This window comes from Rhincodon typus, chromosome 1 (genome assembly GCF_021869965.1).
Source record: "Rhincodon typus isolate 14 chromosome 1, sRhiTyp1.1, whole genome shotgun sequence".
NCBI lineage: Eukaryota > Metazoa > Chordata > Chondrichthyes > Orectolobiformes > Rhincodontidae > Rhincodon > Rhincodon typus.
The window spans coordinates 152,704,430-152,725,420 of NC_063332.1; the positions used below are offsets into that span (position 1 = coordinate 152,704,430).

The window sequence follows — 20,991 nt, forward strand, 5'->3', positions numbered from 1 at the left end:
CTTATTCAGTCTATTGGAAATTTTTAAATCAATTATAGACAGACAGGAGGTTTGCCATCCTCTTAAATTTTCCTGTGACCAAAGACCAATAAAGCAAATTTGGTGTTTTTTTTTCTTAATTTTCTTTGAACACATTTTATTTGTTATTTAGCTGTTGTTGATCATCAAAACTGATGTTCGATAAGATGGTTGGAAGCAAGAAATCTTACAGTGAAACCCCCAGGAATATCTCCAATCATAGTTGACAACCCCTGTAGTAGGAGGGTCCAGGAGGCAAAAAATAATAATGACTATGAATTGGGTTTATCAAGAAACACGTGGGTTTTTAAGTTTGACCTTTTTAACAGAAGAACTATGAAACTGTAAACATAAATTTTACAATTCTTTAGAAACCTGATGATGCAGCTATATATAAGAAAACTGATGCTGTGCAGCCTGATGTCCGAGAAGAACAGAATCAGGAAGATGAGGACCAAGAAGAAGTGATTGGCAAGAAAGAATGTAATCTTGCAAAAGGTATAAGGACAGCATCTTGTCTTCCTTCTGTTTTAAAATTGTTTTGAAGGAGAATAATCTCTGAAAGGATTCCTAATAAGAATTCCGTAATAGTGAACTGCTGGAATATTATAGGGGCCAAAATGATATGGGCTAAGGTGACAAACGTGACAATCATGTGAAAAGTCCAGTGAGGTTGATCTCAGCATCTTTTAACTAAGTTCCAGGTGTCAAGGCTAGACAGCAGCAAGTTACCAATTGAGGGGGATTATAGCTCATTTAACGACTTTGCAGATCTTGTCTTATTAGCATGCAACTTTCTATCATACACTGCATTTCTATCATTGCTGCAAGCAAACTAAAAGCCAAAAATTCTAATCGTAGAACTCAAGACTAGGTACCTGATGCCTTCAACTTTTTCCAAAGCGCTTCCATGCTGAGCCCCAGGCACCAATTTCTTAGAGCAGACTCCAGACATCAGCAATATTCACCTACACCCACAGGCGTTAGCATCCGCCATATGCCAGCGTTGAAGAGCCTTCATGACACCTTCTGATCCATTTGCGATGCATGCACTTCAATGCTGCATCTTAGACAGCTGTCAATTGCTGCAACAGCAACTGTCATTGTAAGGCTGCAGCTAGGACACTTTGCGCTCGGGATAAACACCAAGCTTATGACCTGGATAGGCTGCATTTCTCACGTCAACTTGCACTCTTGGCACCCACTCACTTAGAATCATAGAATTTTACAGTACGGAAGGAGGCCATTTGACCCATTCTGTCTGTACTGGCTCCTGTTGAGTCTACTTGGATGCTCACAGCATCTCTGCCTTGGCTTGCCTTTGTGTACCTTGTTCCCTCAGCCAGAGATACCTGGCTCACAGTATTGCTAGATTACTGTTCTATTTAGTACAGTTACAAAGCCAGGAAGCTTGTCATGGTTGTCATCAGGTATCAGTCAAGTCAAGAGAGGTGACTTTCACTCCGAGCTTCCTGGCACAGTAAGTTGAGGGCAGCTTCCAAAACCAGCCCAAGGGCTTGGCAACAGTCAATCAGCTACTTGGGGTGGTCATAGTCAAAATCCTCTCTTCTTAAGTGTGGGGAGCCAAATGTCCAGCAGCACACCACCTGCCTTGATTCTTTCTGCCCTTTTGGGAGGCTGTTTATTTCCTTCTTTGAGAGAGAGAGGCAGGTATTGAGGGAGATGAATGTAGGGCTTTGTAAGGGTGGGGTAGGTAGTTAACGAGGTGAGTTTGGTGAGATGTGGTAATAACTTTAACCCAACGAAATTGACAGCCGAATAAATTAAGTTTCAGCTCACTAATTTATGTTTTCACTGCTTCTGTGTCATTAGATTACTTGTTCTGCAATGATTTATGATAAACAGCAATTTGTTCCGGTTGAAGATTGGAAACAATGAAACTATTGCCTTTGATTTGTACCATCAATCTGTACCCACCCATGGCCATCATCTTAGATCGAAACAGATGACTCAACATTGTTTTTCTGTTTGCAACTTCTCCTTCCTATCAGAGCTGACCTTCTGATACAGCTTTACTATTACAAAGATCACATCTGTAGCATTTCCTGTCTTCACCCTTGCCTCAACCTAACTGCTGCTGAATTTAACCTTGGTATCTTCATTCCAGTGTTTTCTCTTGACTAGTCTTCAAACTTGCACCCTCCTTCAACCTTAAACTTGTCCAAAGCCCCTCTGCCGTATCTGAACTCTCTCCAAATCCTAATCATCCATTACACTTTGAAAACAGAATTAACTTTTTTCTTATAAAAGCACCTCAACTTTAAAATTCTCATCATATTCATGGTTTCACTCTTTCCTACCTCTCTAACCACTATCAGGCCTTGAACAACTCCCCCAGTTTCCCCATCCAAAGCAAAACGTCTCTGCATTCCTCTAACTAATCATATGTATCCTGTATTTGTTTAGCCCCATCATTGGTGGCTGTACTTTCGGTGATCTTGGTCCTACACTGGTATTCTTGTTCTAAACCTTTCTCCAACTGTGCCAACATTTATGGGCTCTTACCTAATTTTTTGTTTTTTTTTGTAATTTTGCAGCTGTGAGTGAGGCGTTGAGCCTTTTTAAAACTTTTTTAATTATTACAAGCAAGTATGAAAGTTCACAACTAAGAAATATAGCCATGATGTTAGCACAGAAGGGAGCCATTCAGTCAATGTTCATACAGGGTGTCCAGAAGAGCTATTCCTTAAGTCCCACTACATTTTCTTTTCCTGATAATCCTGCATTTTTTTGCTTCAGAAAATTATTTCGTTCTCTTTTTAAAGGCTTCAGTTGAACCTGCCTCCACCATTCTAAGGCACAGTATGCCAGATTCTATCAACATGTTGTGTGAAATGATTTCCTTTTCACCATTTCTTCTTTTGTCAGTCAGCTTAAATTGGAGTCCACTAGTTCTCAAAGAAGAAAAATAGATAGGAGGTAGAAAATAGCACACAACATATGAAATGAAAATATTTGATAGTCAATAAGATACAAGTGAGTAGCTATTTATAGATTCAGGACCGAAAAACCATTCCAACTTCTGAAAATCTAGATCTTGAACTTTGTTTCTCAGTTCACAGATGGTACCTGACCTGCTGGTGTCTCCAGCAATTTCTTTCATTCAATTTTGTTTTTCTTAAAATCTGATAATTTGATGCTGCAGTATTTTTGATTTGGGCAATATATTTGTGATTTGTTTTCACAATTTTAATTAAGAACAGAGCAACATGCAAAACTGGGAAGAAGTGACTTAAGTAATTCCAAGATTCAAAAGATATCATGTCTCGGCTGCTTCTTCACAAAAAATAACTCTGATTCCTGTTTTGAATTTGTCAGCTTGATCTGCCACCATTATCCCTTGAGATATTGTAAAACAGTCCTGGCCAGTTCAAAATAAAGAGGCATGCAGTAAAAAAATCTTGACATGCATAGCTGAAATGCATCCTTATGTTGTTTTAGTTAGTATTTAGAATAAATTACCTAAATGTTTCAGAATTAGAAGAATTTCAGACGAACTCCTGTTATACATTAATATCCATGACGATGCTGTGACCTGATGTTATTTTGTCATTTTTTTTATTTTGAAGAGAAGTTGTAAGGCAGAGGTGATGAGCCGTCTACCAGAACCACCACAGTAAACAGCTTGGGAGGCCTGAATTGGTGTGGCCAGCTCTCTCAGATCAGGATTTCTGGGTTTTTAGGTTTAGCTTTAAGCAGACTCTGTTGGGGTCTCGGTAGGGTTGGAAGCTTCAGTGAATGTTTCCTGGCTACTCTCTGAATTTTCTCGATGTTTTCCCCTCTGGATGGGAGAACTGCATGTGAGAATCTGTGTCTGATTTTCCCCTTTTTCCAAGGGGTGTATTTATGGGATGTTACTATATCGGAACAGGTAAATAGTAATGTTACTGTATCTATTATCCTGTTAAGTTTTTTTTACAACAGAGTTAAGTTTATTCTACATTTTTTTTTTATTTTTTCATTGTATTTTAGCTACAGTGTTTAAATAAATTATGTTTTGCATAACATAGAATAGTTTGACTAAGTCACATTCCATCAAACAGGAACTTCACATTTGCCTTTAAAAGTAAGAAAAAGTTAGGGTCTAGGCTACCTTAAAATATTTTGAGGATTCTGGTCTGGTCTGGTCCATAACATATCTCATCCTTATTTTGAGTCTCTATTTTTCCCCCAGTGTAATTCTGTAAGGCATTTTTCTGCGATTATTTGGAAGTGATCCTTCTTTCTGTGTTCTTTTCTCCTTTTTTGTAGTTTTCTTTTTCTTGTGACTATTCATTACACTTCATGAATTGGCCGTAGCCATTTGAGTTTTCTCTGCTTTCCAATTAGATCACAGCTGATTATGGTAACTCTATTCTCCCACCTTTGCTGTATATCCCCTGTTTCTCTGAGTTGAAAGTTTTAATAGTCCCAAACTCACCAGCATTTTGCAAGAAAAGAATTACATGCTTCTACTAATGGGCTTCCTTATTTCACTGCTGAATGGTATGGCATTAATTTCAAGATAATGCTCCCTCCCACCCCTTGATTCTTTCACATGACAAAATAATTTCTGTAATTCTTTTAACCTTTTGAATTCTCTTTACTTGGAACAGTCCTCAATCACCTATACTCAAGTACAAGCTAAGTGTATGCAACTACACAAGGCCTAACCTTCTAAACCCTGGATTCATTCTAGTAAATCTGCATTATTCTCTCTGAGACTAATTTCGTTTCTGATTTACGAAGTCTAAATGGAATGCAGCACTTCAGATTCTTTCCAAAAGTCGGTACAACTGAGGCATACTTTCCTCCTCTTCCTACTCAGGGCATTGTAAGATATAAACCAATGTTTTGTTAGCTTTTCAGTGCTTTTTGTATAACTTTACTGGATTTTCATGCCTGTCTTTTGGTTTTTAAACATTTTTTAATGTAGAGGATGAGAAAGCAAGTGGAGATGAAAACATTGGAGAAGGCAGTCAAGAGGAGGAGGAAGAGGAGGAGGAGGAAGATGAAGAGGGCAATAAGTCAAAATCGGCTTCAGAGGATGAGGTTAGTAATTTTTCGAATGAATGTCCACTTTTTAAGCGTACAAAGCCTTGCGTACATAGCATCTTTTTTTAAATTCAATCAGGCAAACTATAAAACTATTTGATTTATATCTGCCTTTAGAGCACACTTGTACATTCATGAAGGAAATGTAGTATCAGATTCTTGGTCCCAGCGAATCTCCAATGAGGAAGTTTCCTGATTCATCCTACCTACGTCAGTTAAAGGATCCCCGTTGGAATTAATTTTCACTCTCGGGCATGGGGATAGGATAGAGACAGGGTCACAGACTGTGGGAGCAGCCCATAGGCCACCATGGGTTGGAGGAGAACAGAGAAAGACTTAGTTAGAAAGTCCACCTTTCTGGGCCCCAACATTTGATCCTGCATCAGGTGCATAGAAGTGGAAGAAGTCTTGGCTGTGCAAATGCCACTTTTAAAAATGATTATCTGCTCTTCCGGTTCTCAGTCCATCGGGGCTGGGATTTTAGTCAAGTCGTGCAACTTCGGAAGAGCCTAAGAGGCTGCCAGCTTCTAAGACAGGCTGACTGAAAGCTTGCCTTGGGGCTCCAGCATTGTGGTTGATCTTTAAAAGTAAAAATCTCTTCTTTAAAACATAAGTAGAACAGAAATTTATTGTCATGTGCACTTTTACGTGAAAAATACAGTGAAAAGTTTTAAAGCCACCCCACCGCCCCACCTACATTAGTGACCAAAATTATACATAAACTTTGTCTTAATTTTAAAAAAGTAAAATGATCACAGTTCAGTTGGTAGCTCCTGGCCCCAGGGAAAGCCACTTAAGGAATGGTACCCTGAAGATGCAGCCAGGATTAGACCACCATTCGGGGACAAGATCATCACACTGGGCCGCTGTAACACTGTGGGCCAGAAGCCTCCGTCAAAGAAAGCCACCACTCCTGGATGAGACCACCTGCTAGGCCACTGGAACACCTGGAAGCTAAAGAGAAAGAAGACCACCGTGCCAAGACCACCATCTCTCCTTCAGGCGCCTGGGCCCAGCTGTGGACCTGGATCGTTAGCCTAGCTTGCAAGTCCGGACCAGGGGGAGTTAGCCCAAGATCTGCTCCCCACTTGTCGTAAGACCTCATGCAGGGGTGGAGCCACATCCAGCTCATCCTGGTGTTGCTGTCATCGGAGGCCTCCTCCCTCACCTGCCGCTCTCCACCTCCTAAAGAAGAGAAAACAAAGAAAAATAAAGCCAAAGAAAAACTAAGAGAAAGAAAGTCTGATACACCCCCAAATGATACCTATGTGGTAAGGGGATAGGTATCTCAGCTGTCCAGAGGGACATGCTGGACTTTCAAAAGAAATGAACTGAGAACAGACCTGCGCCTACTTGGTTTAATCTTCACACAGTAGGGTCCAAGTACAGGGCACCACAATCAAATTTCATTGGAGGCAGCTAAACATTTAAATGGCCAGCTGTCTCTAGAAATGACATGTTCAAACTACACACTGCCCCAGTCCTGTCTCCACAAAAATGAAAATGTCAGGCTCAAGGTGGGGTCTTGGTTCCTAATCTTCCCTTTGTTGATTTTGGAGGGGTTTGTGATCGCTGTTACAAATGGTCAACTGCCTATATTAAATAAGCGATTTGTACATATTGTATTCAATTTATTAAGCAGAGGTTTGGCTATGATGCACTATTCATTTAGACAAAGAAAGGAAATACTCGAATCATGACAGATGAGAGCACTTTATCGTTCCCAAAGTTGTTCCGTTGAATGGAGGGCTAGGGACAGCAGTTTTGGAGTGGTAGAGTGTCCATCGCTGATGCCCTGAAATCTTTGATGATAGTCTTTGATAGGAAGTCTTCAATCTCCAGCTGATGTAATGGAACTGCTGGTCTTCTCCCAAGAAGGTGGTAGCTCATTCCCTTGGATCTCTTGCTGTTTTGTTTTCCCCCAACTATCCCTGTTGGCATTTTGTAATTTAGGAACTGGCAATCTATGCTGTGTCAATCACCTGGCTAAACCTCGTTCCCCAATGACCACAACAGCTATTAATATACTAGGATGACCATGGGTCCCTTGCTTGTCCCCTTCAGAGGGCTAGTTTACCATTAAAATTGTTACAAGAACAAAAAGTTTGTTTTGGAAAATAAGGTATACTGATAATGGGTACATACTAGTGTCAACAATTTATCTGGCACATTACATGGGGCATCATGACCTCCACAAATTGTGATTCTTCACTTTTGTTCTCATAAGCTAAAAATTTGGTAAGTCAGTGATTGCTGTGTTAGCAGTTAAATGAACTCTCGTGCTACACAGTAAATACTGGTAAAATTTAGTTTTAACAAGATCCCCATTTCCAACAGTCCACCTTTTGAGAGGAGACTATCCTTACAGACTTCTCAGAATTAATTCTTAATGAACCGATTTATTTCTAAAGGACAAGTTCTGTTCCCTAATTTCATGAATAAATGTCACAGATAACACCTAAAACAACTAGAATGATTAATATCGCACTCTAGGCAGCTACTAATCAAAGCCGGTCAACCATAGAGTTCAATTGATATTATATACTAAGTCATACCAGGTACACACTCCTAGCTTTCGAAGTACTTTTCTGTCCTTGTTCTGCTAAATCATTTTGACCAGATGATTTTATCTAGGATTGATTTTTGTGTTTTAGAAACCAAGGGAGGGATTGGGAGGGGTTGACTACTTGAGAGTTGGGCTTAAGTGCCTCAATCTGCTTGGGAATATTTCCTCTCAGTGCTGTGATATTATATATGGTAGGTGTATTGGGAAGTGATGTATTGTCATCTCATTGAGTTGGGAGCAGAAGGTTGGCTTCCAATTGAGACAGAACTCCCGCCAGGTCTCCTTATTTTTTCTTTTTCACTTTACTTTTTCCTCCTGTCAAGTTGTTGAATTTCCCCTGCTATTTGCCCCTTATTCTGCATTGGAACTAGGAGATTGCAGGAACTGTAGATGCTGGAAGTCAGTGTCAATACAGTGTGGAGCTGGAGGAACACAGCAGGTCAGGCAGCATCAAAGGAATAGCAAAGTCGATGTTTTGGGTCAGGACCTGAAACGTTGACTTTCCCGTTCCTTTGCTGTGTTCCTCCAGCTCCACGCTGTATTGACACTGCATTGGAACTATACTGGCATCCTTTTGAGAACTTTGTACCACCACTCGATAAAGAGGAACCATTCAATTGCAGCAACAAATTATGCATGGATTTAAAAGATTAACCAGCTCTTCCCTTATCTATACCATCTAGTGGATATTTAAGTATTTTGCCTCAAAGCTTTCCATTGTCCTAAAACATTATTATTTTAACTTTGTACTTGTATCCCCTCTCAACGGTACCAAGTTGATTTAAAGTCCATTTTTCTATGCATTGTATTAGTGCCTTATCTTTAAAATATGTTTTCATACTCTTTGGGCCACACTAGCTACTTTTGTCAAGTAGCTGTACGTGGCAAAAATACTTTGAAGAATTCATCTCGGACATGCATTCTCTCATGTTAATTAATTTGGATTTAACAGTTACTCTGCATGGCTATGCCAGTGTCCCAAAATCATACAAAGCATTCTTGTCTTTCAGATGATCTTTTCAAAAGATCAATAGTTGTGGTGGGGTGGCGAGAAAGAAAGATGTGCTTATCCTTCCCGCAAGGAACACAATGTTTTGGGTGGTTGCCAAATCATCCAATTCTTGTGCTTGTTGGACAAGCTGGTTTTTAGAAGCTGTTGGAGTCCTCCCCCAGCCCCACCATAGTCCTTCTCATCAGCCACGCCACCTCCATAGTCACTCACCCAGTATCCATCATGAGCAGACCTCAGGAGCCACATGGAGATGAGGAAGAATAACTTCTAACAATCTAATACAGCTCTCAATCATACACATTAATAGTGGAAAAAACTCCAATTCAGGAAAAGCAATTAAAACTTTTAAATCTCAAGTGTTTAACCTCTTTAAAAATCATTTTGTTCAAAACTTGCACACTTTGTTTTGAGCATAGGATTTCAGAAGGTTCAGACAATGACACAGATTTGATCTGCTACCCTCCTAGAGAGTTACGTTTGCTGTAAGTGATTTTCTCTAAAGAAAATATGTCTACATTTAAAAGGAATCAGATTTTCAGCTTTTTCTCTTGCCATCTGCTTCACAAGATACCTTTTATTCAGACCCATTTGTTGTGGAATTTGAGTCAAAGTAAATAAAGTTGAGGTGGGTCAGACTTGATTAATAGGATGGCAAAACTGATTCAAAAAGCTGAACACTTACTGTTGTTCCACTGTAACAAAACCTCCTCCATCCAAGTCAATGTAGCATTGCAAAAAAGTTGGCTTAATTCCATGATTCCATTATAGAAGTGAGTTGAATGTAAGGTGCATTTCTTGTAGGTAAATCAGATGCGTTTCTTATAAGTAAAATCCAGGTATTAATGTTTCCATTACTCGTGGCCCTGTATGTCGAAAAGACATCTTTGTATTTAGATGTTTAATACAAATTGCAAGTAATAGTTAATATTCTGTTGGAGATGGGTTAAGAATGAGCTCATGGGATTTTGGTGTGTGAAGAATTGTTCCAGTATTGCCAAATATAGGAATTAGCCTTGATACTGGAAATATTCAGGTTTACTTGCCTGCAATGTCCAAATAATAACATTTTAAGATTTGAGTAGGTGACTGTAAATTCTGATTATGATGGCCTTTTGTTTTTGGTCTTGTTCCTTCTCCAATTGATTGGCCTTTGATTCCTGTATAGGTTACATTAGAGTACTGTTTGTTCCATCTTTTTAAAATCAATTATTTTTAATAAAATAAATTTGAAAGTAGATATACTTTGATATATTCTTGGTTTGAAAACTGGCGTTATGCCATATGAAGATGTAAGCTAAGTGCATTGGCTAATGTTTGCTGACCTATTGGCATTGCTGAAGGCATACTTTGACCTTGAGGCAGAGGTGAAATTATCTTTTGAAGGTGTGTTTAAATTGGGATTGTAAGGGTGAAATGTGAAATAATCTTGGATGAGGTGGCTGTGGAAAATTTTAAGAACAATCGTAACAACACATCCTAACTTTGTTCACAAACTATATTAGCCAATATATGCTAATAAATACCAATACTGTTGCTGTGCTTACATGTGGCTTGAAGACTAATGAAGGAAGAAAAGTCTGTTATAGATAGCTTTCTTGCGTACCAGTTAAAACTAACAATTTAGTGAAATAAGATGGAACCTCGCCTATTCCTGTTCCTATGTAATTTTAGATTTAAGAGTTTGGATACATTCTTGGAGAATGTAGAGATAACAAAATGAACATGGTGCTATTTAAAAACAAACTTGGGGGTATTTTACTGATTCTGCTTCCAATGCTTCTGTATGTTAAGCCTGGAGGAGATGCAAAATACCAAATTACAGCATCTCAATGATAAGAGAAAGACTTGTTCCTTTTGTAATAGGTTTTGCTTTTACTTTTCAGATGAAAGAAGCTGATGAAGGTGCTGGCTCAGGTGACTGTCCCACAAAACTGACTCGTAAGAAAAAAGTGAGAAAGGAGTAAATGTCTTAATAGTTATTGAATGGAGGCATTCTCACTTTCCAGGTGGGCGTACCACCCTCTGTACTTTCTGACAGCATGCAGATTACTCGGCTTTTGGCTGAGCTGATAAATCAACCTCTATTCCAAGTACCTATCTAATCTTAGCCTCCATACTGTTCTTCTCTGCTTCATTTACAAGCCTCTTAGTCTTCCTGGCAAGAAAAATAAATCACTCTGAGGGTGTTGTTGATTTTTAACATTAGACATATCAAAATGCATCCTAATACCAAATGACCAGTTGTGAAGGCGTATTCTACTATTGCAAGGAAAGTTGTCGCAAGTGTTTGGTAACCTTCTGTGAAACAACTGTTAACCAGGGTAAAAGTACAAACATTAGAAGATTGAAAACTGATTGCAGTTCTATGGTGACATTTGCATTGAAAGGGAAGAAGCATTGGCATGTTTTATGACACTGAATTTGATATTTTGTTCAAGTTTCTGCCCAGTATGAGGGGGGAGGGGTAAATCAGTGTGATAAAACACAATACTAAAGATAATTCCAATGTACATATATAAATTAATTGAAATGATGTAGCTTTTAGCACAACTCTCAGTTTTTTTTGCATTGGTGCCAGTGTTTTCTTCCCTAAATAGGTCTCTTATTGGATTGTATTGTAGCAAAACAGAAAGATGCACTGAATTTCTTTGTACATATTGTTCAGGTACACACAGGAGTTGTGTACTTTTTTTTGCCCTCTCCAAGTGTAGTACAAATAGCTGTATTGCATTTTAGGTTTACCACCAACTTAAAACATCTCATGATCTGCACTCCATATTGTCAAATTAACTGGGAGAATTTTTCTCATCTCTGATGGGATGTTTTTCTTGTGTGCGTGTATTTCATGATAAATTGTAATACAGTGCAGTGGCATTCCTAAGTCATCTTCTGTCTCAGTTTCATTATTATGAATGCAGAGGTGAATGATTATATGAATCAATTGGCTGCAGTTCAGGAGATGAATGGTGTGAAGTGTACTGAATTTTCTGGTGTTTTATAGTTTTAATGTTACTCTGGGTTCGCATAATCCTTGTTTACACTGATGTTTGCAAAATGTACAATTGCTCTTTGAAATAAATATTTAATATAATGGAAGTTTTTATGTTGGCTACATATTAATTGCTCACCTATATGGAATGGCTGACTTGCGTTTTGTCAATCTGGCATTGCGTAATAAGGAGCTGAGGCAGAAATTCATCTTGAATACAACTCTCAATATTTTATACGCATTTCTAATCCTTTTTTTTTATTGTTTTCATTCTGTATCCATTGCTTCGTACCCTGTTATAAAGTTTCTTTATACATCTGACCAGTTAATAACTACCTAAAAATTGCATGTGATTCATGTAAACCAGGTAAGTGAAGGTTAATTTTAAAGATGGTGAAACAAATTTTCCTTCCAGGGATATAAAGTTATCTGATGCAACAGCAGTGAAGCTAGAGGTGTCTTTCATTACAAGATGATTCTCTTAACTCTTCAGATATTGCATTGTGTGGAGGAGTTGACTTATTGATTTGACACCTTCAGAAGAAAATGGGCATTTTTTCCAGCAGTTTAACAAACATATGTTCCATTTCTTTTATTGGGTTTCCCCTGTTGCTTGTTTCTGGTGCACTTAATAATTTCTTCAATAACTTATTTACCAATTATCTTGCTCTCTGTTTGCTGTTGCACACTTCTTGTCAAGGTGATAATCATCATCAGCAGGGCCACAAAATGGATGAGACAGCAATTTGACACCCTGCAATTTATTGTTAATATCTGATTTTTTTTCTCTTGCTGTCTCTTCTGTAAGCAAAACCAAGTGTTTGTGTCCTTTTAAGACAAAGAATTGCTTGCTATAGCTGTGGGTCTGGAGTTGCATGTAGTCCAGACCAGGTAAGTCTGGCAAAATTCCTTCCCATTAGACATTATATGTCCAGATGAGCTTTTACAACAATCGGTGATTGTTTCAAGGTGCCATTGCAAGCACTAGCTTTCAATTCTAGATTTTTTTATTAATAGTATTTAAACACTACCAGTAAGAAGCTAAAATCTTATGAAAATAAAAAGCCTGAATGACCGGTCAGGACAACATACTAATGAAAGAAATAAAAAGGCAAACAATTTAAAAATTGCATCTTTCACAATGTGATTAAACTTCTCCTATAAATTACCAACCTGTCCCATAGCATGGAAAAACATTTTAGTTTGCTGTAATAAATGTGGACTCATGCAAGTCAACTGGCTGACAGTTTCAGGGGGAATTAAAAAGCAGCAAGTTCAGGTTTACTTGAATTAACTGCTTGGTTTGATTTAAGAGATAACCATGTGGAGTTGGAGGAACACAGCAGGCCAGGCAGCATCAGAGGAACAGGAAAGTTAACATTTCAGGTAGGGACCCTTCTTCATAAATGGGGATGGGGAAGGGAGCTCAGAAATAAATAGAAAGAGGAGGGGTGGGGTTGGGGAACATAGATGGGATGGTGATAGGTGAGTGCAGGTAGGGAGTGGTAGGGATTGGTCAGTGAGGTGGGGAGTGCAAATAGGTGGGAGAGAAGATGGACAGCTTGTGTCAGGTCAAGGAGGTGGGGATGAGAGGTAGGGTTGGACATGGGATGAGGCCGGGGGTGGAGCGATTTTAGAACTGGTGAAATCCATGTTTAGGCCATGGTGCTGTAGGCTCCTGAGGTGGAATATGAGGTGCTGCTCCTCCAGTTTGCAGGTGGTGTCATTTGTGACACTGGGAAAGGGCCCAGGATGGACATGTCACCCGGGGGTGGAAGGGGGAGTTAAAATGGTTCGTGACTGGATGGTGTTGTCATTTGTCGCATACAGAGCTTGGTCTCACCGATGTAGAGGAGGCCACATCAGGAGCAGCAGATGCAGTAGACCAAGTTGACGGATGTGCAGGTGAACCCCTGTCTGACGTGGAAGGTTTGTTTAGTGCCTTGAATGGAGGTGAGGGGGGAGGTGTAGCACTTCCTGCAGTTGCAGGGAAAGGTGCTGGGGGTGGTGCGGTAAGTGGGGAGTGTGGAGTGAACAAGGGAGTCATGAAGAAAGTGGTACCTACAAAAGGCAAATAGGGGTGGGGAGGGAAATACCTCTTTGGTTTTGGGGTTGGATTGTAGATGGCGGAAGTGGCGGAGAATGATACGTTAGATGCAGAGGTTGATGGGGTGATATGTGAGGATTCTGTCTTTATTTTTGTTGGGGGTGGCGATGTGAGGCCAGAAGTGTGGGAAATGCAAGAGATGCGGTTGAGGGCATTTTTGATCACTGGAGGAGGAAGCATATTGACAAGATCTGAGGTTCAAAGGTGGCTTTTTTTTGGAATAGGACGCTTTGAGAATCGATACACGCTTGAACTTAACTCACCCAAGGAAGCATCAGCACTTGGATCTGCAACATGCAATTGAGTAAGCTTTCATCTGTAACAAGTGCATTGGCTCCTTGCAAAAGCAAAGCCTTCATGCCACATTTGAGGCCATTATGTGTTGCTTTGTTGTGACTGATGTGAGAGATCAAGCATACTATTGCTGAAATGCTGTTCTATTTCCAACATTCCCCACAGATTATCTGATTGCTCATTGAGCTGGAACTGGCACTGAGGATTCCTTGTGTTTTATGCTGTCTGTGACAGCAGTGTTGAATAAGGCCTGAATTATAGCCATGCAGCCTCCAGCAGGAAAACCATAAAGCAAAGGTCCCCTCCCCAAGAAGTGTATGGAGAATGACTGGACCCCAAATGTAGAATATTGTATTCAACCTGTTCATAGACATTATTGCACATCTCTGGAGCAGGTGACACTTAAACCCAGGTCTTCTTAATGATCAGCACACTAATACTGCACAACAAGAGGCCTAGAGTGAGCATGAGAAGAGAATAGATCTTTTTAATCAACCTGTTAGATTTAGAATTAGATTTTGTCATTTGTACTCTGTGTGCGCTTTTCACTGCATTATATCGCCATTCATGACACAATTTTAGGTACAATGTAGAAAAATAAAGAAGCAAAGTTAAAAGTTAAACTTTACAGTCCTTAGTATTACATAGAAGAGTGAATTTTTAACTTTTTAAAAGAAAAGTCTTAAGTGTTTAGCCATGCTGGTGTCATACTCCCCACAAGGGATCAATTTCTGCAGCTTTGGTCCACTTTCCGGGAAACCTTTGTGCCTTGGTGCTCTTGCTGCCACCGCAGATGCTGGGGTCTTTCCTCACCACCACGTTGGTCTTGCGCCTCCTGCAATGAGCTCGACCTCAGACTGTCAAAGTCCTCATCCGGGGCCCCCAGCCATTGCCATGCTCCAGAACCGAAAGCTGCAATGCTGTCGCTGCTGCTGCTGCCTCCACCACCAAGGTCTCTCCAGAAAGTAGAAAAAACAAACTAGAAAACTTCAAAATAAAAATGAGAAAAGAAGAGAAAGTTTAGACTTGTTATGACACATGACTGGGAAGGTGGATATTGAATCTTGAACCTCCTAGTCTAGAGGTAGGGACACTGCCAGTGCACCACAAGAGCCTGCAGACCCAAACATGCCAGCTTCTCTGACATTATCTACAGTTGTCAGAGAACTAGCGCAGTTGAAAACAAAGGGTGAACTGGGCTATCATCACTGAACTGTCACCAGTGCAGCCTGTCTACTCTTAGTTGGATTTCTGAATGCTGAGAAACTAGCAGAGTGACAGCACACTTGCGCAAACAAGTGAGGACATAAACCAGGAGGAACATCACAATTGTGTGCTATAAGAGACAGAACTTTGATGATACCTATATCCAAGATGTTTTAACTGGGTGAAGACATCATTCAGTTTTCTACATTTTTGTTGCTGCAAACGCAAGCAGCCTCTACTTACTGACAAAACAAATGAATCTTTTTGGTTGGCTTGCCTTTGCCATTCCTGTGAATAAAATCTTCCTTTTCAAACTGCTTGAATGCTTAATATTGCCTGATGTTCCCATATTCAAGAATGAAACTATTGTACATTCATATAACTGTTGGGCAAGGGGTAGCTGTCATCCAGCCATAACATCAAATGGAACCAAGGAAGTTAACTTTATCCATCTCTTTGTACCTGAGCTGCCCCAATGCCAACTTCCCATCCTTAGCTGCAGCCTCTACAGGACTGGAGATCTGAAGCAGAGTGAAATTGGATTGTCTCTGACAAACTTGCCAGCTGTTTCTGTGACTGCTTGTGCATTTGGAAGAACTTATTACTAGACAACAGCACGAAATGATCTCTGCCTGGGCCTGAGCAGGTATTTGTCTGAGTGCCAGCAACCTAGGGCATTTCTTCCAAGATCAACAATGGAGATGTGCCACTGATGTTCTTACCACATTCTGCTCTCACATCTAGTCTAGAAAGTGAACCAACCAAGGTGAGCTGCTAGAGGCTGCAGGAGAAAACCTTGCCAGTGTTTCCTCTGAGGGATCTGTGGCATTTTCCTCAGGTGGAGGGGACGCGGCCCTCTTTGGGACAGATGTTGAGTTGGTGCCACTGGTGCCTGTGTAAGTCAAGAAAGGTTACTGTGTAATGGGATAGAAGCTTGAGCAGTTTAAGAAAAAGTTAACAGTTGTGGTTAATGGGAGAGCAGTACAGCATCAGAACAATAAAGTTTACAGAATTGGCTGGACATAAAGGATTCAGCATAACCAAGTGAGAAGCCCGAATTCCCTCCAGCCAGCTGAAGGATATTCTCATCAGGAATGAGCTGAATGTCAGCCATTCTGCTAACCGTCTTGGCGTCTGCTTGTAAGATGTTTTTGCCTTGAGACAAAGGAGGGATTCAGTTTGTGGAAAGTGGATGGGAGAGCAGGTGGGGAGTTTGTGCTCCCTACTCTTACTTCCTACAGGGTTAGTTTGGGAGGATGAGGTAGGTGAGAGCAGTTGACTGGCTCTTTTGCCTGTAATAAGGAGAGTTGTAGTCCATTAACCTTGGTGCTGTTACAGTGCAGTGGCAGAGTTACTGAGTGTGAAATAGCAGAGAGAAGATGGTAGTACTCAGCCTTGCAGAGTGCAGAAGATCATTGACCTTCTTAGAGCACTTTGCTATTTCTTGAACAAAACAAAAAACCTATGTCTAGGCCTGTTATCTGGGTCTAGGCTGACTGGGTTTGGTGGCATGGCCTCCTTTTGCCAATCCACAGGAAAGAGAATGGCCTTCCTAACAACCACCCCAATTACTACTCAACCTCATCTTGAGATTTGAAAAAGTTCACAACACTTGGGTGAGAACAGAGAGAACTGGACAACAAGTATCTCGCTGTTGTGGTGGCCCTTCCAGCCTCTAAGTTTGCATCCCAAAGTTTCACTCGACCCCACTTGGGCTCCTAACCCCCACTTTGGGAAGCCCTGTCCTGTGATAAGTGGACCAACACAGCATGAAGGGCAGTTCTGAAGTGATGCGTTGTAGGGGTTTACATATGGTATTCAAATTACTGGAGCCATAAGGTCCTGGCAGTAATAGACACTTCTACCTCTGCTGCCATGTGATTGCACGAAATGGACATCATAGTGCTCAGCTGCATATTTAATGAGGGGAGCAGTGGAAGGTAGGGTGAGAAAAATCAAGAAAAATAATGGGACAGGAGCCATGAAACTCTCTAATAACAGCCTGAAAACGGGAATATTCAGCTCCTAGTTAGAAGTCAACCTTGAACAAGATGAATGGATTTAGGATGAGAATTCTAGAATGACAACTGAATGCTGTGAGGGAGATTCATAATTAAATCTTGTATCATAGTTCATTTCAGAAAAATACCTAACTGAAATTATGTTAAGACCTGTAGTGCAAGAGGGCAACAAATTAGAAACATTGCACAATTGTGTTCACTGATGTGATTAAGGTTTTCAAGATTATTAAAATAGAAAAATACAAACTTGATTAACTTGGTAAAAACATTTGTACAGAGCAGGAACTGATTGACACAACTGAATATAAAAATCGGATGTATTTGCAAAATATCACAATAGTTGGCAAATCAATTATGAAATTTCTTGGATGAGTTGAGATCTACAATGTAATGAAGGGTCGTTGTATTAATTCTTCTCACCTGGAGGAGTTTAATGATTTATTAAACTCTGGAATGATTGGGCACATTCTCCTCCGACAATTCTTTATATGCTGGACTCTGTCTACCTTGACAGACTGGTAGCACTCTTGTATTTACAGGTCATGTTTTTCAGCTACTATTCCAGTATTTGAGTGCAGATTCCATTCGCACTTTCCTTTAAGTCCGTCCTTTACAGTTGATGTCTCCCAAATCTCCATCACCAAGTTTTAAACTCTTCTGTTCAGGTTTCAGTGCTGTGGAATCAACAGAAATGCTCCCCATTAAACTTGCAATATGACACGTTATAATGATAAATTGTCACTTTGCATCCCTCTCAACCTGCTGCAATCTTTGACACTGACCACTTTTTCAATAGTGAGCATGTGTAACTGCACCATATGACATGTTACAATGGTAAATTATCACTTTGCATCCTTCTCAACCTGCTGCATTTTTAACATTGACCACTTTTTCAATAGTGAACATTGTGTAGCTGCCCAACCTTGCAGGTTTGACTCCTACCCTGAAATGCCTAATGAGAAATTAAGTGCTTTTTCTTAAAAACCCTGTGGATGAAACAGTTTACCTCCCCCCCCCCCCCGCCCCCCCAAATCCACTACCACTGTCAATTTACTCAGCCGTACTTCCAGATCTTGAAAATATCCCTTTTTTTTCCCTTCCCCCACCCACCCAAAACACTCATCCCTCCATAGGCATTTATTTCTGACTACTACTCTGAAGTCTAGCTCTTGGCAACTTTTGGGCTCAAGCCTTGATTAATTCACTCCTAAGACTCTCCTTTTCCTCCTCTACAGCTTTCCTTAAAATCTGCCTTTTTGTTCAAATGCATGTGATTAATTGTCATATTTTCTTATTAAGTAACCATCCCATAAGTCACCTCAGGCCATTTTACCATGTTTAAAGTGTTATGAAAAATTTCATCTTCACACACCGTAGAGAGACACCTTGGTGTTATTTAAACAGCAGGATATGTTCTAATGCTCTGGCCAACAATCATCTTTCATTATCAGCATGTAAAAAGAACAGACTGAACTGTCAATGATTTCCATGATGCTTGTGGAAACCCTCTGCATGCAAACTGACTGCCACATGTTCCATAATTCAAAATAAATTAACATGGTCAAATATTTGTGACGTCGTGAGAAAAGGAAGATAAATTATTCCAATCTTACCAAAAGAGGCAGAGGAACATTCTCATTTAAGACATCAACACGTGACTACAGACACAATTTATTGAACTGTTTATAATGGCCCTTGGGTAAATATTCCATATTAAAATTTGCATCTTGTTTTTATTCCTCATCCTCATGCATTGGAGAGTTGATGAATCACCCATTCCCAAACTTTGGTTGATGTAATTCGGACCATGAAAACAAAAGAGTGGGTTTCAAACCCACAATGTTCCTCACTCTATAATAGCTATTACTCAGTGTCATCCATCTACTTACAGCAAGAATGAAAACCAACCCCTTTGAGCTAACTGTCACATCATCCACTTCTAGTAGCCATGCAGCAGATTGCCTGACTGTCTGCAGAGCTGGAAAATAGTTGTTGGCATAGGAAACTTCGCTATTGTGGAAGGTATGGAGTAGCATTTGGGAATAGGACTCGAGTTGCAGTAGGTCTGACAGCTCCTGATGTAGTCAGTAATGCCTAATCTTGGCCTGCACAGCGTTTGTTGTGGCAGAAACGTAGGCCTGGATTTTACCAGTCCTCTTGAAATGGGTTGGAAGAGGTGGCAAAATGGCAGAGAAATTCTCAGTGGTAGAAGGGAGAAAGCTAGATAGTTAAAGCAGACCCTAATTAGTAGCCTCTTCCCACCCCACTATCAGGAGACCTGGCAGGTAAACCCCAGTGGCCTTCCACGCACATTCTCCTGCAGGGGTGGAAAGGGTGCTTTCCTTAAAGCTACCCACATTTGGTTTTCCCCTCTAATCCCCTCTAGTGGCAAAAAAGGTGTATGCTCCCAATCACTGGAGCCTGCCAGGCCTCAGCACCGTGAAGTTTATCTGGCCTTTGAAGATGTCGGAAGTGGGGAAAACACTGTCTTCTTCCTGCTGCCTCAGCAATGGAACACCCCTGCCAGCCTCTGCTTGTGCCAGCAGCTCAGAGCTGGGCCCCAGTCTTCAATTGGACAGCAGTCCCAGCTACAGCTTACGCCAATAAGATGTTGCCCACGGTCCAGTCATCCATCCAAGTGGCCTTAGGAGCCAGTTTTGATTCTGAAAATCTATCTTCTAAAAATTCTGACCTGTATCCTGAATCCCCGGACTTTTTGCCTGCAGTCGAAGTTCTCTACATCATTTAAATCCCTACTGTGAAATTGCTTTCCAGTTCAAAAGACACCGATTTAATCAAGTCAATAAGTTATTTGATTGGGGGGGTTTATTGCTCTTATTCAACTGCAATGCAACAGGGAAATCACAACTTTTTTGTGAATTGTACTCTTTAGGAAAGACCCAGCGTAATTTATTAATTTGAAGTATTGTACTTCAGGGTGTAAAATCAACAAAGATGTGTTAGACAGGAAAAATAAAATGTTTCCTTACTTCTGCCATTTCTTGTTATCAAGGATTGACTGCAACAAAATTATAGATATTCTCTTATGGTGTTCACAAATGTCAATACTCCCACAGATCCAGCATAAAATTACTCCTACAAAATATCAGTCTTGATTTATTTAAGAGCACAAACACATTAGCCTTCACTAACCATGCTACAGATATTTTCTATGTATAGCTACATGTTCAAAGATGTTTGAAATTGTCACATCAACATTTTATGTGCTAAACAGCTAATATACCTAATGGGTTACAGTGTTGTGTAATTGCACTCTCCATACAGTCTTAGTACAAAGTGTTAGTTTTAATAGCCAGTGTTAGCACTTCTAATAAAACTAGATATGATCTATGAAGGATATAAATTACATAATTGGTGTATAAAAAGGGACAAAATGTGACAGTTTAATATGATGTTTTAACATGTTAAAAAATTTAAATAATACTTTCAGTGTAAGCAATGCATGAAACTGCCTTTATGTTAAAAACTTACCACTGTCACATTTATCAGCACGTAATAATTCATTAGCTCAGCAGGTTTCCGTGTTCATTTGGTCACCGTTTTATATTGAAATGAAGGTCCAGAAAGTAATTATTTTAAAAGATCATTGAATTTAAACCCTTTAAAGCAAGATTCCAGAGGACATCAGACATGACGTGTCTATTAGGTTTCAAACAGAGCTCTATCAAAAGCAATATCTCAGAAACGACAAAGATAGTTTAA

The 20,991-nt window shown here is 40.0% G+C and overlaps 2 protein-coding genes across 8 annotated transcripts in view; one reads left to right on the forward strand and one right to left on the reverse strand.

Annotated features, from left to right (window-relative positions):
• LOC109915480 (calnexin-like) overlaps window positions 1-11,744 on the forward strand; it is a 53,809-nt gene extending 42,065 nt beyond the window's left edge. For all 3 annotated transcript variants that reach the window (XM_048599066.1, XM_048599050.1, XM_048599057.1), the window contains exons 13-15: window positions 390-516; window positions 4,955-5,070; window positions 10,535-11,744. In XM_048599066.1, the coding sequence (XP_048455023.1) occupies window positions 390-516; window positions 4,955-5,070; window positions 10,535-10,615 (324 nt within the window). In that variant the 3' untranslated portion in view covers window positions 10,616-11,744. The remainder of the gene's footprint in view (window positions 1-389; window positions 517-4,954; window positions 5,071-10,534) is intronic.
• A 2,719-nt stretch (window positions 11,745-14,463) lies between these two features.
• Window positions 14,464-20,991, reverse strand: part of LOC109915478 (short coiled-coil protein B) — a 35,235-nt gene continuing 28,707 nt past the window's right edge. For 3 of the 5 annotated variants that reach the window (XR_007263358.1, XR_007263365.1, XM_048603734.1), the window contains one exon: window positions 14,464-17,942. Coding sequence is in view for 1 of the 5 variants with exons in the window: in XM_048603734.1 (XP_048459691.1) it covers window positions 17,930-17,942 (13 nt within the window). In the remaining 4 variants the exon portion in view is untranslated. The remainder of the gene's footprint in view (window positions 17,943-20,991) is intronic. The other 2 variants (XR_007263360.1, XR_007263361.1) reach the window with 2 other exon arrangements.